We start from the raw sequence: 14113 nt of genomic DNA, 5'->3' as shown, positions 1-14113 counted from the left end.
ATTATGCTGTGGCATCCCAGTTTTTGCTTTGCAACAGTCCCATCTCACCTAAATATTAATGTACACTTGCACAGCTCTTTGACAGCAGTTGTGTTGCATACTAAACTCGCTGCCTCTGTTTTCCTGACACATTACAATGCATATCAGTAACTTTACAGACTAATTCATACTGTTTTTGTCTTTGCTGACATTTCACAAAATAATGTATTCATCATACTGAACTAGTAAGCGCCTACAAGAGTATAACCAGGCGTCAGTCTCTCTCTCTCTCTCTCTCTCTCTCTCTCTCTCTCTCTCTCTCTCTCTCTCTCTCTCTCTCTCTCTCACACACACACACACACACACACAACCACTGCCTGGCTGGCTGACCCGGTGTGGGTGGATCCTGGCCTGGAGGGGGCAACAGGTGAACTGGTCCTCAGTGTTGCTCGGGCGGCTGGCCAAAGAGGGTGTGTACCGCTCTGTCTCTTGCGTCGGAGTTCACGTGCCACAGTTCCCCATCTCCTCTACCGCAAAAACCACCTGACCAAACCTCACAACTGCTATTAGAATACCTGTGTGGGGTTGAGGTACATGCAGGAAGTGAGGTTTTTCCGAGGAGCTGTCGTTAGAAGAAGCAGAAGAGAATCTTCCTAATTTGGGAACATATTTCCATCGGAGGATGAAGTGGCAGGAGAGAAGGGTTAACCTGCCAGCAGCATTCGGGACACAAGCATTCCTCATCTCACCCTACCACTCTCATCTAATTCCTCGCCTATTAGGGGTGAGGCACCAGCATGCGACTCCTTGGCTCTTCTCATGCCCAATTTCCATGCGTATGAATGACACGAGCATGCATAGGCAAATATTTTCCTGTGAGACTCTTTCCCAGCTCCCTATAATAATACTGTAAGAAATTATCCAAGGGTAACAGTCCCAAATGTCTTGGACATTGCAATAAAAACTTATCTAAGAGATTAAAACTGGTGACTTCGACGGTGCAATAAGTACTGATCTAGGCAACAAACTCCAGTCACTAAAAACTGGAGATGTGATTAGTGGAGTGGTGTGGTGATTTCGATATTGGTGTATGGAGTGACCCTGCATGATGGTGCGGTGCGAGAGTGTAGACGAAGGTGCGACGCGGGAGGGGGAGAAATATAGGTTGCGGCCTCGCAGGATGGTGAAGAGGCTGCAGCAGGAGGTGGCCAAGACCCCAGGGGTAGCTATGGCAAAATCGCGATCAGTGCCGCTGTCAAAATACCGCAGAAAGACAGCCAATGCCAGGGAGCGACACCGCTTGATGGAGATCAACAAGGCCTTCGATACTCTGCGACAGGTGCTTCCCGAGGCTGTGGAGGTGGAGGCGTCCAGCACCCCGTCCATCATGACCAAGATCACAACACTGCGCCTGGCTGTGGACTATATCAGGGCTCTCAGTGAGGTTCTCGATGCTGACCCTCACCCTACCTCACAAAACCTGTCTCACCCAGCTTCACCCTTCCTGCCTCAGCCTGCCTCACCCTGCCTCCCGTCCCTAGACTCCCCCGCTGACCTGAACGACCTGCTCTCCAACACCCCCACTTTTTTGGACGACCCCTTGGATGTGTTCTATGACCTTCCCCCCTTATCTTTCCAAGACCCACTCCACTTGTTGCTGGAGGTGGAAGGAAAGGGCATGTTGCTCCTCACCTGAACTTCCACATCCCACCACACCTCCCACACAGTATACTGCACTCAACCATGCAGTCACGCACACTCCACCACATCCCACCATACCTTCAACACACTACAGCACACCCTACTGAACCACCTCCACACCACCACCACACCTTCTCATAGCTGCAGCACACTCCACCGCAGCTACATTTCACCTCTGAGAATGCCTCGCAATGACATCATTGGAAAAAAGTTGATTGTGTTTAGGATATGTGCAGCGTCTATACCTTCACTAGCCATTATCATCAACAAAGCCTGACTTGAAGATATATCAAGTGCATAATTATATCGTACTGTACTCCATCAATACGGACATGTGTGTCATCTGTCTACAGCAACATTGCCTGTCCGTTCACCGTGCCAAATACTGTGTATAATAATTCTCACCCCCCTAACCTATGATACTAGGAACAGGATAATGATGCTGATGACGACAATGATTCCTAGTGATGGAAATGGAACTTTTAAAGACCTTTATCGTCTGTGAGCACTTCAACTGTTAAGTGTGCCATGTATTTGTTACAGTTGAACACTGAGTGACGTTACTGATGTGTGAAAACCAAGTCGCATGTGGAGTATGTGGTTTCATGGATAAAAAGTAAGTCATCAGCATGATAATGAAAACAATTCTGCATATGCCATATATTTCGTAATATTAGGCTGTTAGTAACAATAAATGGACACTAAGAACTATCTTAAACGTGAAAATACTTTTTTTGATTGTAGGCCATCAATATCATCAACAAAAACAACTGTCCTTCCGGTTTACCAAATATTGAGGCCTCATGACGGCCAGTAATAGCAATAACAGAAAAAAAAAAAAAAATTCTGTTACGTGTGAATAGAGTAAACCTGTACGTTACCAATATTAGCTACAAAAATACACGTGCTTATGCAGTTTGTATTATCTCTGTGACTGTATGAATCCCAGTACGAGGTAACACGGTTGAGGAGGAAAGTTTGCTTAATATTTCACTTAAATTTCTCACCTCTTTTTTCTGGTTCATATTTCTAAAGTGAGAAAATTTAATATTCCTGAGGTGAGAGAAGCTTGGTATATCTCTGTCTATAGATGACTCACAGTTATGATGCATGGAAGAGGAAAGTGACTGACATGCTGCAAGTGTGAAGCTGATTCGGTGCAATAACAGGCGAACTTCTGACCCCGATAGTACAATGGAAAGCAGACAAAAGCAGACCTACATGATCCTTTTGAGACTGAGTTGTGAGTAGCAGGATAAGGAGTTGGTGTCTATCTCACATGTGAGAAAAGATATTCACCCGTTCATTACGGCAACGTACTTTCATCTCTGCTGTCTCCAAATAATTATATTCAGTTTAGGTCAGACTCTGCAAACAAAATAGGTTAGATATGACCTTCAGTAAGTTTTTCTGTACGTTCTTTCCTAAGCTGAAAATAAATCGTGTGGATGAGGCCAGACTGTAATAATAATGTCATTCTCGGGTTGAAGGAGTTAAAACAAAAGAGACCAGAAACATACCTCATGAATTCTGTTTGGATTTTCCAGGGTGTAACATATCTACGTTATCTGCTTGTGAGTGAGAAAAGGTTGGCGAACACAATCAAATGTACTGAACCGGGATTGTGTGTTGGGTAGTTATGACTATGCTGTCTACTGTCAGAAAAAGTGAAAGTATACGAAATGAAAAACAGGGACAGTCCTATTGATCCTTATGAGGCTGTGTACTATAGGGTAGGGTCAAACTATGTACCTATTTTTTATATCAGTAAAAGGAAGGCAAAACATAAGGCTCCTCCCCTGCCACAAATCACCAAATGCAGTCAGGAAAAGGTGAGGAAAATGTTCTGAACAATAACTATAATGAAAATTTTCTGTAGCAAATGGTATATGGTAGAAATAAGTCGGAAATTACAGACCGTATGAATAAATGGGCCTTAGGTTTTTCCGTATTATATTCAGTATTTTGATGGTGGTGAGGCAAAATTAAGAAAAAAATCTAGTATTGACGGAAAGTATATATTCATAGTGACATTCATTAGAAAAAAATATAGGAAAATACTGACCTTGTGAATATATGGACTCTATTTTTGTACGTAACTTGGGCAATATTTTGATGCTGCTGAGAAAAAGGGTAAAAAAAACGTTCATGGATATTTACAGGAAAAGGAAACTAGAAAACAAAAGAAATTGTTGGAGCTGCCCAAGTGATTATTTGAATCTCAGTCCCTTCAGAATGAGGACGTCATTCTTAGGTGGCTGCCACAGGACGACAGTTTTCAGTTTGGGGAATCGGTCTGTTTGTGATGGGGTTAATGAGGGATGTACCTGACCCCCGACCCCACCAGTCCATAAAGTCCACCTTTAACCTGAACAAATCGTTAGGAGATACTGTAGACCAGCATGATTAAAATAAATATGACCTTCTGGAACTGAATGTTTTATGACTGCCCATAGTTTTATCCTACTTTTTGTATCAGTCTGAAAAGTGGAAGAAAACTGCAAAGTAATTTTAGAAAAGAAGTTGGCTGAAAAAAAAAAAAAAAAAAAAAAAAAAAAAATATGGAATCAGGTTTGTTCGTAGTTCGACTAATATTCTGAAGGAAGAAAAAAATTGAAAAAAATAAAAATAAATAAAAAAAATAAAAATGCCGTGATTTTTTTGTGTGGGGGGGTGGAGGGGATGCTGGAATATTAGGGAAAACCTATACAGAATGTGTTCTTACGAGTATTTGGACATATTAGTAATATGGGCAATATTTTGATGCTGGTGTCTGTGCCGTGGGTCCGTGCTTAGGGCTATGACGTGACCAGGTTACTGATTGCCATATTGTTCTCCAGTTGCCATAAGTATATTACACTACTGATTAGAATTAGCAGATACAATAAGTGATCTGTCGCTTCTTATGTCTGTCCAGCTTTCTTTCTACCTATCACTTGTTACAGTTTGTATATCTGTTACCTGTAAGAGATCATTATCAAAATCTCCGTGCATCACAACTCTCACTGTTTACACGACCACACCACACACTACTACTACTACTATTACTACTACTACTACTACTACTACACACACACACACACACACACACACACACACTCTCTCTCTCTCTCTCTCTCTTTCACCTTCGCCGTGTGTCTTATGCTCTTCTATGCTCTCCTTTCAGGTGCCAGTTTGTCTCAGTATCTTGGAGCTGAGCCAGAAGCCACCCTCTCTCACACTCTCTCGTCTCGTCTCGTCGCTTCAGCCACGCCCCAACCAAGCCAGAACGACAAGACGACTCAGCTGCACGACCTCCTGCGACCTCACAACCTACTACGACCAGCTATAAGTCATTTAAAGTCTCCACGACCAGGTGTACTCATCGGCAAATTAACTGCTCCTCCTTCCGTTTATATTCCAGTCAAGGCAGCTGCATCTACCTCCGTCCACGACAAGACGACTCAGCTGCACGTCTTCCACGACCCCCTTAAGCAACGACCTACGACCAGCTGTACCCATCACCGACTTCACCTGCCTCTCACGACTACTCAAGCTACCACGACCAGCTGCACCTACCTCCTCGCACGACAGGACGACAACAACGACTCAGCTGCATCCCACGTAGACCCAGCTGTACCCAAGACGACACCCCACCTCATCACGACCACCAGTACCCAAAGCCTCTTCATACTACGACCACAACGACTTGGTTTCACCTCACACCGCGCTTCATACCATCACGACCAGCTACCTACCTCTTCACTTAACAACTCAGCTGCATCTAATACGACCCCTAAGTCACAACGACCACTTCAGGAACGACAACTGAACTGGAAAGGATAATACAACCACTTAGAAGCTTTAACCAATATTCTGTCGATCTCAATTTTTTATATAGGTAAGACTGTGCTATCAAACTCGTGGACACTATCAGATAAGAAATAAGCGCCTCTGATCTCTCGCTTCACATCATCTGATAAAGAAGAACTTGATCCAGTGAGCAATGAGAAGACTGCAATACTCCACTTGATTTGATAGCTAAGTGCATTATCAAGTGGACTGAGATAAGTGGGTCTGGTCCAGCTCAAATCCTCTATAATAAAGTGTACGTTTAATGATCCATTTAATTTGATAACTAAGTGCCATATCAATTGAACCAACAATTGTCAGTTTCTTTCTCTACACATACCCTGAAAACAAAAGCCAATAATAGTTTAAATATCCACTTAAGTTGATGGCCAAGTGAATTATCTTGAACAAGGACAAGTGAGTTTAATCCTGATCTACATATACTGCATTCTGATAACTAAAAGATATATTCAGTAAACGATAAATGGGGAGATAACTGAGTGCTTTATCAAACAAACTCTAAATCCGTTTAATATTCCAATGTACCTGAAGAGTGAGTGCTTTATCGAGTGAAGAACGAGTGACAAATGAGTGATAAGTGAGTGATAAATGAGTCAGCGTCCCACTCGCTTTGATAACTGAACTATTTATCTCTTGAGCTATAAATGACTAGATAAGTGAATTATAAACGTGCTTAATATTCGACTTCGTTTTTATTATTAACTGCTTTATCAGGTGAACAAGGAAACAGGCTCCGCTACCACCACTACCCCTACTCTCTCTCTCTCTCTCTCTCAAGGTCTTGCGGTGCGTCGTTGTTGTGGTGCGGGTCGTTAAAGAGGGAGACCATTTCAACAGATCCCACGGGCAGGTTCAGGCACGACCACTGCCCCCTACCCTCCTCCTTCCCCCTTCCTCAGTCCTCCTACTACCCTCCTCTCCTTCAACCCCCCTACCCTCCTCCCACCCCCTTCTCTCCCTCCGTCCCCCTTCCCCCGCCCGCCACCTTCACCCCGACCACCACACTCAGTATCTGTTACGGAAGTGATGATACCAGTCCCCGTCTACCAGAATCGAATACCTTTAGAGAGAAGAGGATCAAGCTGGAAAACATATAAGCTTTAAGGAAGACAAGATCACTGGAATACACACAGTTTTAAAGACAACACACGGCTGAAAAATATCTATAGCTTTAAAGACAAAATCGCCTTAATTACTGCAACAGTTCACGTCCAGCAAGAATTAAAGAACTCTGAACAAAACTAATGGGAAAATTATATAGCTTTAAAGAGAAGAGTATCGAACTAGAAACAGCTACTTAACTACCCGCCCCAAGAACTGTAATTTGCAACCTTCTACGCTTCTCAGTGATTTAGCTCTGAAGGCAAGAGAATCAAACTGAAAATTACAGTCACTCTACCCCTCACAGAATCATATAGCTTTAAAGACAACAGAATCAAGTTGCCTAAATCTACCAAATCAAGTTCCTCAGAATTTATCAGCTTTGAAAACAAGTGTAACAAGCTGAGAATCGCTACTGCGTAAAATATCATATTCAAGTGGAGTAGAATCGAGACTGAAAAAGTGGAAGAAAAGAGAAAGGGAATCACAGTTTTCATAAGGACAGTAGAATCCAGCCAGCAGTTACTGACAGGCCAGATAAATCCAAAAGTTTATCAGTGTAAAAGAGATTTGGATTCCGTAACAAGAGAATAAGTGACAGCAAGAGACAAATACGAGTGGAAAAGTGTGGTCACCATTACAAAAACCAGAAACTGGCTAAAATATACAAGTGAGATATACGATAGAGCTAAGATAAAAATAGCTCTAAAATAAAGAATAACTGAGAGAGAAGTGGCAAATAAGTAACACTCAAAGGGGAAATAAGAACTAAGATGCGTGCTGGCTAAATCACGAAACAGCGTAAGATCCATACGAATGTAAAAGCGCGCCTGTGTACTGTTGTTGGTGGAGGTGGTAAGGATCCGTGTGACTGTGTGAGGGAGTGTCATCAGCGCGTGGAGTGGCAGTACCCTCACAGCGGGGCTCCTGGGTGGTGTAGCCTTGGTCCCACCCGATTAATGCACCACCTCCATCCCTCCCCCACGTCCCCCCATTGCGCCCAGATCAGCCTCACAGGACCAAGTCTTCCTAAACATTCTTGGGCATGAATTGTGCTTGGGACTCTCTCTTCGTGCCATTAATCTAAGTCACACTAGCAGACAATTACGTGCCATCTCATACAGCTACTAGACATTTACGTGCCTTCTCATATCATACAGCTGCTAAACATTTACGTTCCTTCTCATACAGCTGCTAAACATTTCCGTGCCTTCCCTTGTTATACAGCTACTGGACATTAACGTGCTTTTATCCTAAGTCATATAGGTATTAGGCACATCACAAGCAAACTAGACTGAGTGCTAATGTAAAAGACAGACTAAAAAAAATCCACTGATAACACTTACTATAGATTTCCTGTTCGTCCCTTCACGTTGAGTCATACAGCAACTGAACCTTTAACAAACAAGCTCTAGTGAATAACAGTGAAAAATACAAGCCTTATAGAAATCGTATACCCGTGTAACTGAACGGAAAGGAAAGAACCTGCAACCACATCCCATGCCCTTCAACTCCCCAATTCGTCTGTGGCACAAGACACCTAAGAAGACATAACAAATCCTGCAACTCCATCACCACTCACAGCACCACTCACGTCCCCCTCCATCAAAGGGCTAGTTTACCTGCTCTGAAACATCCCATAACTTCATGCCATAACCCCTGCACCTGGTGATCTATATCTTACCACGAACAGACGGTATTAAGAGGCTCTCTACAAACTCTCCATCTCAACTTCACCTCTTTCTCTCTTGCTCTCTCTCTCTCTCTCTCCCTCATATACACACGACACACCACAGGCTTTGTCGTGGCCTAGCGGGGTGGCTCCTTTATCCCAACTGAGTCGCTACCCAGGCACTGATAAGCCCCGATAAGTCCTTCATCCTATCCCGCTCACCCCTGTTACCACCAACCTCGTACATCCTGCGAAAAAGAACACCCCGGGGAAGGAGCAGCAGGGTTGACGAGGAAGGAGCGTGAAGATTGTGATCAGTGGAGCTCCGTCATAATCGCATTGCACGGGGATAGGGAGGAAGAGAAAGTGGCTCAGCTAAATGACATCAGTGTGTTGGGACACGTAGATATACGGCTTTGTCATATTATGGTAACAAGCTTTATGGAACTACCTTTTAAGACTGATTTTTTAAGGTTACGTTTATGTATGGTGCTACACTGTACTTTTTAGGGAAAGTTCATGTACCGTGATTATACTGGTGTACTATAACTTCAAGTGGCCTTTAAGAACACTCATTCATCACGTACTTTAAGGTATATTGGTGAACTGTTGTAGAGTTTATGTAATGTACTTATAAACAACTATAAAAGAGCCATTTATAGATGTACTGTGCTTAGATTATCCGTATGTCATGTACTTTTAGGGGTCCATAAGCACACCTATTCATTACAGACCAACGGGAGGGAGGTACATGTTACGGGGAGGCTCCATCTCCAGGGGTTAACGAGAGGGAATAAATGCATGCCTAAAGAGCGTCATTACAAGATATTTCAGGAGGGGTATCTCAAGTGTAGGGGGGTCTTGTTACAGGCTGGCCAGGCCCATAACACGAGTATCAGCGTAATTGCTCCCACATGCTGAACACCCACGTCTCAGAGGCCCTAACAGAAGCCTCAGGAGTTGAACACGAATACCCAGGAACATTACACCCAGCCACCCACCACACCCAGCCACCCACTACACCCAGCCACCCACCACACCCAGCCACCTAGTAGGCCCACACATACACACACCATCTGTCTCCCCCTCTTCACCCCAAACATAAACCCATCTACTTTTAACTTCCAACACTCTTAACCTAACCTAACCTAACAACACTGAGTCACCTAGTAAGGCCACACACCAACTCTTGACCACCACTGATATAATTCCATCTACAATAGAAATCATATACACAACTGTGAGTTATAATTATCGCCAATACTCTTAACCTAACCTAACCCAATCTTAACTAATCTAACTTAACCTCACAACACGACAGAGAGTCACCTCGTAAACACACACCCACACAACCCCTCCTCTCTCTCTCTCTTAACCACAGAGATAAAGTCACCCTCAACAGAAATCCTCGACTCCATTGTGAAATAAAACCATTTCCAGCACAAGAACATAACATCACTTCCTTTAGAACCTCCCACACAACTTTCAACACAGAACCACCCCCAACATAAACCCAAGAATCCACTTTAACAAAACCATTCCAACACAAATTCTTTACTTTAAATCCACTTCCATCAGCAATCCAAGGAATCAATATAAAAACCATACTGTCACACATTAATCCTTAATAAACTTAGAAAAACAGGAATAACAATCCGAAAGCTCATTTTTAAACACTAATCCATATATCTACTTTCAGACAGTAGCAACATACACACAACCTCCAGCCATTAGTTTCCAAAACAGGTCCAGTGTTCAGAGAAACTTTTAAAAATCCACTTCTGCCACAACTCTACTTTTAACAGAATTCCATAAATCATTTTAACTAGACATCTGACAAATATACACACACCTCCAGCCACAAAACCAAGTCCACAGTCTACAGTTTTATCTACAAGTCCACTTTAAATACAAATCTATAAAAGTTTACACCGCACAAAACCCACACATACATACACATCGAGGCCTCAGACTGTTAAGGTAATTTCACTGTATATTTCTTGGCTGTGTGTGTGTCGGAAAACTATTTTGTGTAAGGCGAGGGTTAGGCATCAACTAAAACTCAATGTGCTTTCATAAATAATCTCAAAATGGACACTCCTGGAGCCTCTACGTAAATCACTCTTGTCACACACATTGGCGTGACTTATGGACTCTTTAAGCATAAGTGTCGTCCACGAAAAAAGCGTGAAAAATATTGTAAAAGCGTAAAGAAATGCAGAGAAAAGTATGAAAAAAGAAAAATAATGTTCTTAAGTGTGATGACCTGAAAACAACCTGGTAAACTTACACCCTACAAAAATATTAATAAATAAACACGTGAGGAACATATATCTTGGCAGCGATTTGTCAGTGCTCAGGGCCGAAAGTCTGTTCCCGAGGGGTAGAAGAGGAGGAACAGAAAGTGAAAAGGAAGAGGAGGAAGAGAAAGAGAAAGTAAAAAGGAAGGAAGGAAGAGAAGGAAGAAAAAGTGAAAAAGGAAGGGAGGGAAGAGGTGAGAGGGATGGTCGAGCCGATAGCTTAGACAAACAACCGAAAGCAAACATTGCATCGTCGAGAGCCCACGCTGCTCCCTCTTCCTCCTCTCACTCTCACTCTCTGTGTTTTCGTGTGTAACCACCTGGAAGGCACCAGATCACACCCGGGAAGTGTTTTTTTTTTTTACTTACATTTAATTAGTGAGATCAAGAAACAAATAGTGTTGCCCATAGGTTGCCTGATTACAGTATGACGCTATACTGTGTTGTTCTGAACTGGAAAAATTCACATGGAATTGAATATGGATGCTAAGACCGGGGGCAAGTACGCCTTGAGGACTAAATCGATCATAAAGAGAATAGAGTCGGAAAAAAACAGAGCCAAACCACGTTGTAGACAGCCCAAGGAGCACAAGCCCCCTCCATTGAGCAAATACCGGCGCAAGACAGCCAATGCCCGAGAAAGAAACAGAATGAAGGAGATTAACGAAGCTTTTATCATGCTGCAGAGAGCCATTCCGGACCTCTCTGGGGCTGACGAGGAGAAACTGACGAAGATCACGGTGCTGAAGCTGGCTGTTAATTATATAAATGCTCTCGCCGGCGTGCTGAGCGATGACTGCAGCTTTGGAGCCATGGATATTGAGGACGTGAAGGAACTTTGGTGCCTGGAGAATGCGCACATAGCCAAACCAGAGCATTGTGTCAGACATATCATAAGAACCAACAAAGAGCAGGTCAGTAGTGCAAATAAAAACAGTAAGTGTAGTGTAAATATCAAAGCATCTAAAAAGGTCATTAAGCAGACAAAGTGTCCCTCTACTCTCCGTCACAAAGGCGAATTATATACGAAAAAGGAAAACACAGTAGGTGGGAAGCTGGTGACGACAACCAAACGACCCAGCAAGTCCAAAAGCAAGAGGAAAGTGTGCAGGACGGCAAGCATAGCCACAAGTAATGGGGCGTACATCACTCTCAAAAACGTGGCCCTACAGACCCCACCACACAGACTTGGCAGACATGCAGACAACAAACCGCTGATGATGTCTATGACGGTGAAGCGGCCACGGATGGAGAACAGCTACCTGGGGCCCCGGGAGGCCAAGCTACCCCGCCTGGAGCCCAATTCTCTGCCCTTAAGGCCAGCCCCACAGCCCCACCAGCCCCTCCTGGCCCTCACCCCATGTGGCCCACCTTCCGTCCCAAGTCACAGTATACTCGAGCCCCTGATGGGCGCCACACCCTTCACGCCACGTCAGATACAAACCACACCCTGCACATCCCTCCCTCAAAGCACTCCCACTGACGTGCTTCACACTACAAGCATCCTACAGGACCTGGACATCCCCCTGGTGAGGACTGACGAGTTGTTGGAGTTCCCAAGAAGTATTCGACATTTTAGTGATTCCTCGTGCTGCGACTCTGCCTTCCTGAGTGAGGGGTTGGCGCACCCCAGTCCCCTCTCTGGCACCACCTCCACAATACCCACTTCAGTTCCTGTAGGTGACAGTTCTCCGGTCTTTTCAATGGTCTCCAGTGACTTTTCTGTGTGTGGGTCGGTGTCAGACTGTGACAGCGTTCTAACGACGGCCGTGGAACTAGAAAGCCTGCTAGGGGATGAGCCTTTCAAGGAGGAACTCGAACATCTTGCCTCAGCCTTTGCTGAAGAGGATGACACACTCAACCTCTTCCTTGGATATTCCACTGCAAACTTCATTTACACGGATACTGATGACTGCTAGCACTTCATATATATATGCAGTAACTGAGGACAGCAGCAATATAAGATAACATGAGACCATGAACGTGCCATATAGTGTATAAGGTAATAACAACGTGCCATAATGAAGAAAAAATAAATATAAGTTAAGAAATACGTGCTTGGCGGCCTTTTGGGTCCACAAGGTAACAATCCTTCACGGGAAGTGTATTGTGTGTACTACTATGCATGACAGAATAACGGGCATGATTCCATTGATATAATAGACGCGTTTGTGAGGTCCATGATGCAGGTCTGTTGATGATGATGATGATGATGATGATGGTGGTTTGAAAGGATTACATTTGCATCGTCCTGGTCTATGGCTTGTTTATATGAATGAATGTATGACAGAAAACGGGCATAACACGATTTTCATACGCGTTTGCATCGCCTACTGTATAGGACCTACCAGTATGTGTAAGTATTGAGTGTTGGAGTGATGATGGTGATGATTACGGCGACGGAAAATGATTTATACAATTTACAGAGTGTATATGCGTGTGGCTGACAGTAAATGACATGGATAGGTTTATATCTGGTGTATTCTGACATGGTTAGACATACATGTGTTGAATTTTGACATGGATAGGCATACAAGTTTTGTGTTTCCAGTGGAGTCTCTGTGAAGGTTGAAGAAGCGATAATTACGGAAGGCTGCACATGTACAAAATTATAAAATGTATGTGTACGTGTATGACTGATTGAATAGAACATGTATAGTATAATATGCTTTTGTATGACTGAGAAAGAGACATGCCTTGATTTGTATATGATTCAGCAGTACCTGTAAGACCTGTAATGAAGTTCTGAGTGATGGAATGGTGAGAATTATGATGATGACAACGCAAGACTACATTTGTACAGTCACGGTCAAAAATATCGTTCCACTTTCAAAGGATAAATAACGAGTGAACAATGAAATCTGAAACCCATGAGTGTAATCTTTTCAGAACACTTTGTAAGCATTTCATAATTAATCACTTGCGAGTTTGGGGGGGGTGAGTTGGGAGCAGGGCAGTGAAATGTCGGGGGACAGGGCGACGTGGAGGCGATTTGTTTGTGGCCACCCCGTAAGGGATTAAGGCGTCTGGCAATAGATAGATAGGGTTTGGGGCTACAAGTCAGTTAATAATATCGACACAAATAATTTTCATAATAGTAACACAAATCGCGTTAAAAATGGAAAAGCAGTGTGAGAAAATAAGTTTAGCAAAACATCAAGTATTTGCTGAACAATGTTATGCTTCGATTTAGCCGTAAATAAGGAAAGTACAATATCGAAGACCGTCCACCTCCTCACAGCGCTTGAGATATTGTTTAGTATTTTCCTTATTTACGACTAAATTGAAGCATAGCATTGTACTCCAAGGACTTAATTAAATATGTCAAAACTATTTTCACACTATATTTCTTTTTAACAAGCGATTTATGCTGACAATACGGAAATTATATATGACGACATGTTCAACTTCCTTGCAGCCCAAAGCCCTCAAGTGGCTAAGTGTTCGAGTAAAAAGTGTATCAGTATTTCTGTCCGTGACTGTACATTACCACAGGATTGTGTAACAT

At 43.3% G+C, this 14113-nt stretch overlaps 1 protein-coding gene across 1 annotated transcript; it reads left to right on the top strand.

Moving 5' to 3' along the window:
* The first annotated feature begins 1087 nt into the window (after nucleotides 1-1087).
* Nucleotides 1088-1675, top strand: LOC145412570 (uncharacterized). Its single transcript, XM_080282476.1, has one exon. The coding sequence runs from the start codon at nucleotides 1088-1090 to the stop codon at nucleotides 1673-1675; it is 588 nt and encodes a 195-aa protein (XP_080138602.1).
* Nucleotides 1676-14113: the final 12438 nt, after the last annotated feature.

The sequence above is a fragment of the Coenobita brevimanus genome, chromosome 93, assembly GCF_032717465.1.
Source record: "Coenobita brevimanus isolate Jiangsu-jjx chromosome 93, ASM3271746v2, whole genome shotgun sequence".
NCBI classification, from domain to species: Eukaryota; Metazoa; Arthropoda; class Malacostraca; order Decapoda; family Coenobitidae; genus Coenobita; species Coenobita brevimanus.
Note: the sequence above shows the minus strand (reverse complement) of the source record. Positions and strands in the feature narration are given on the sequence as shown.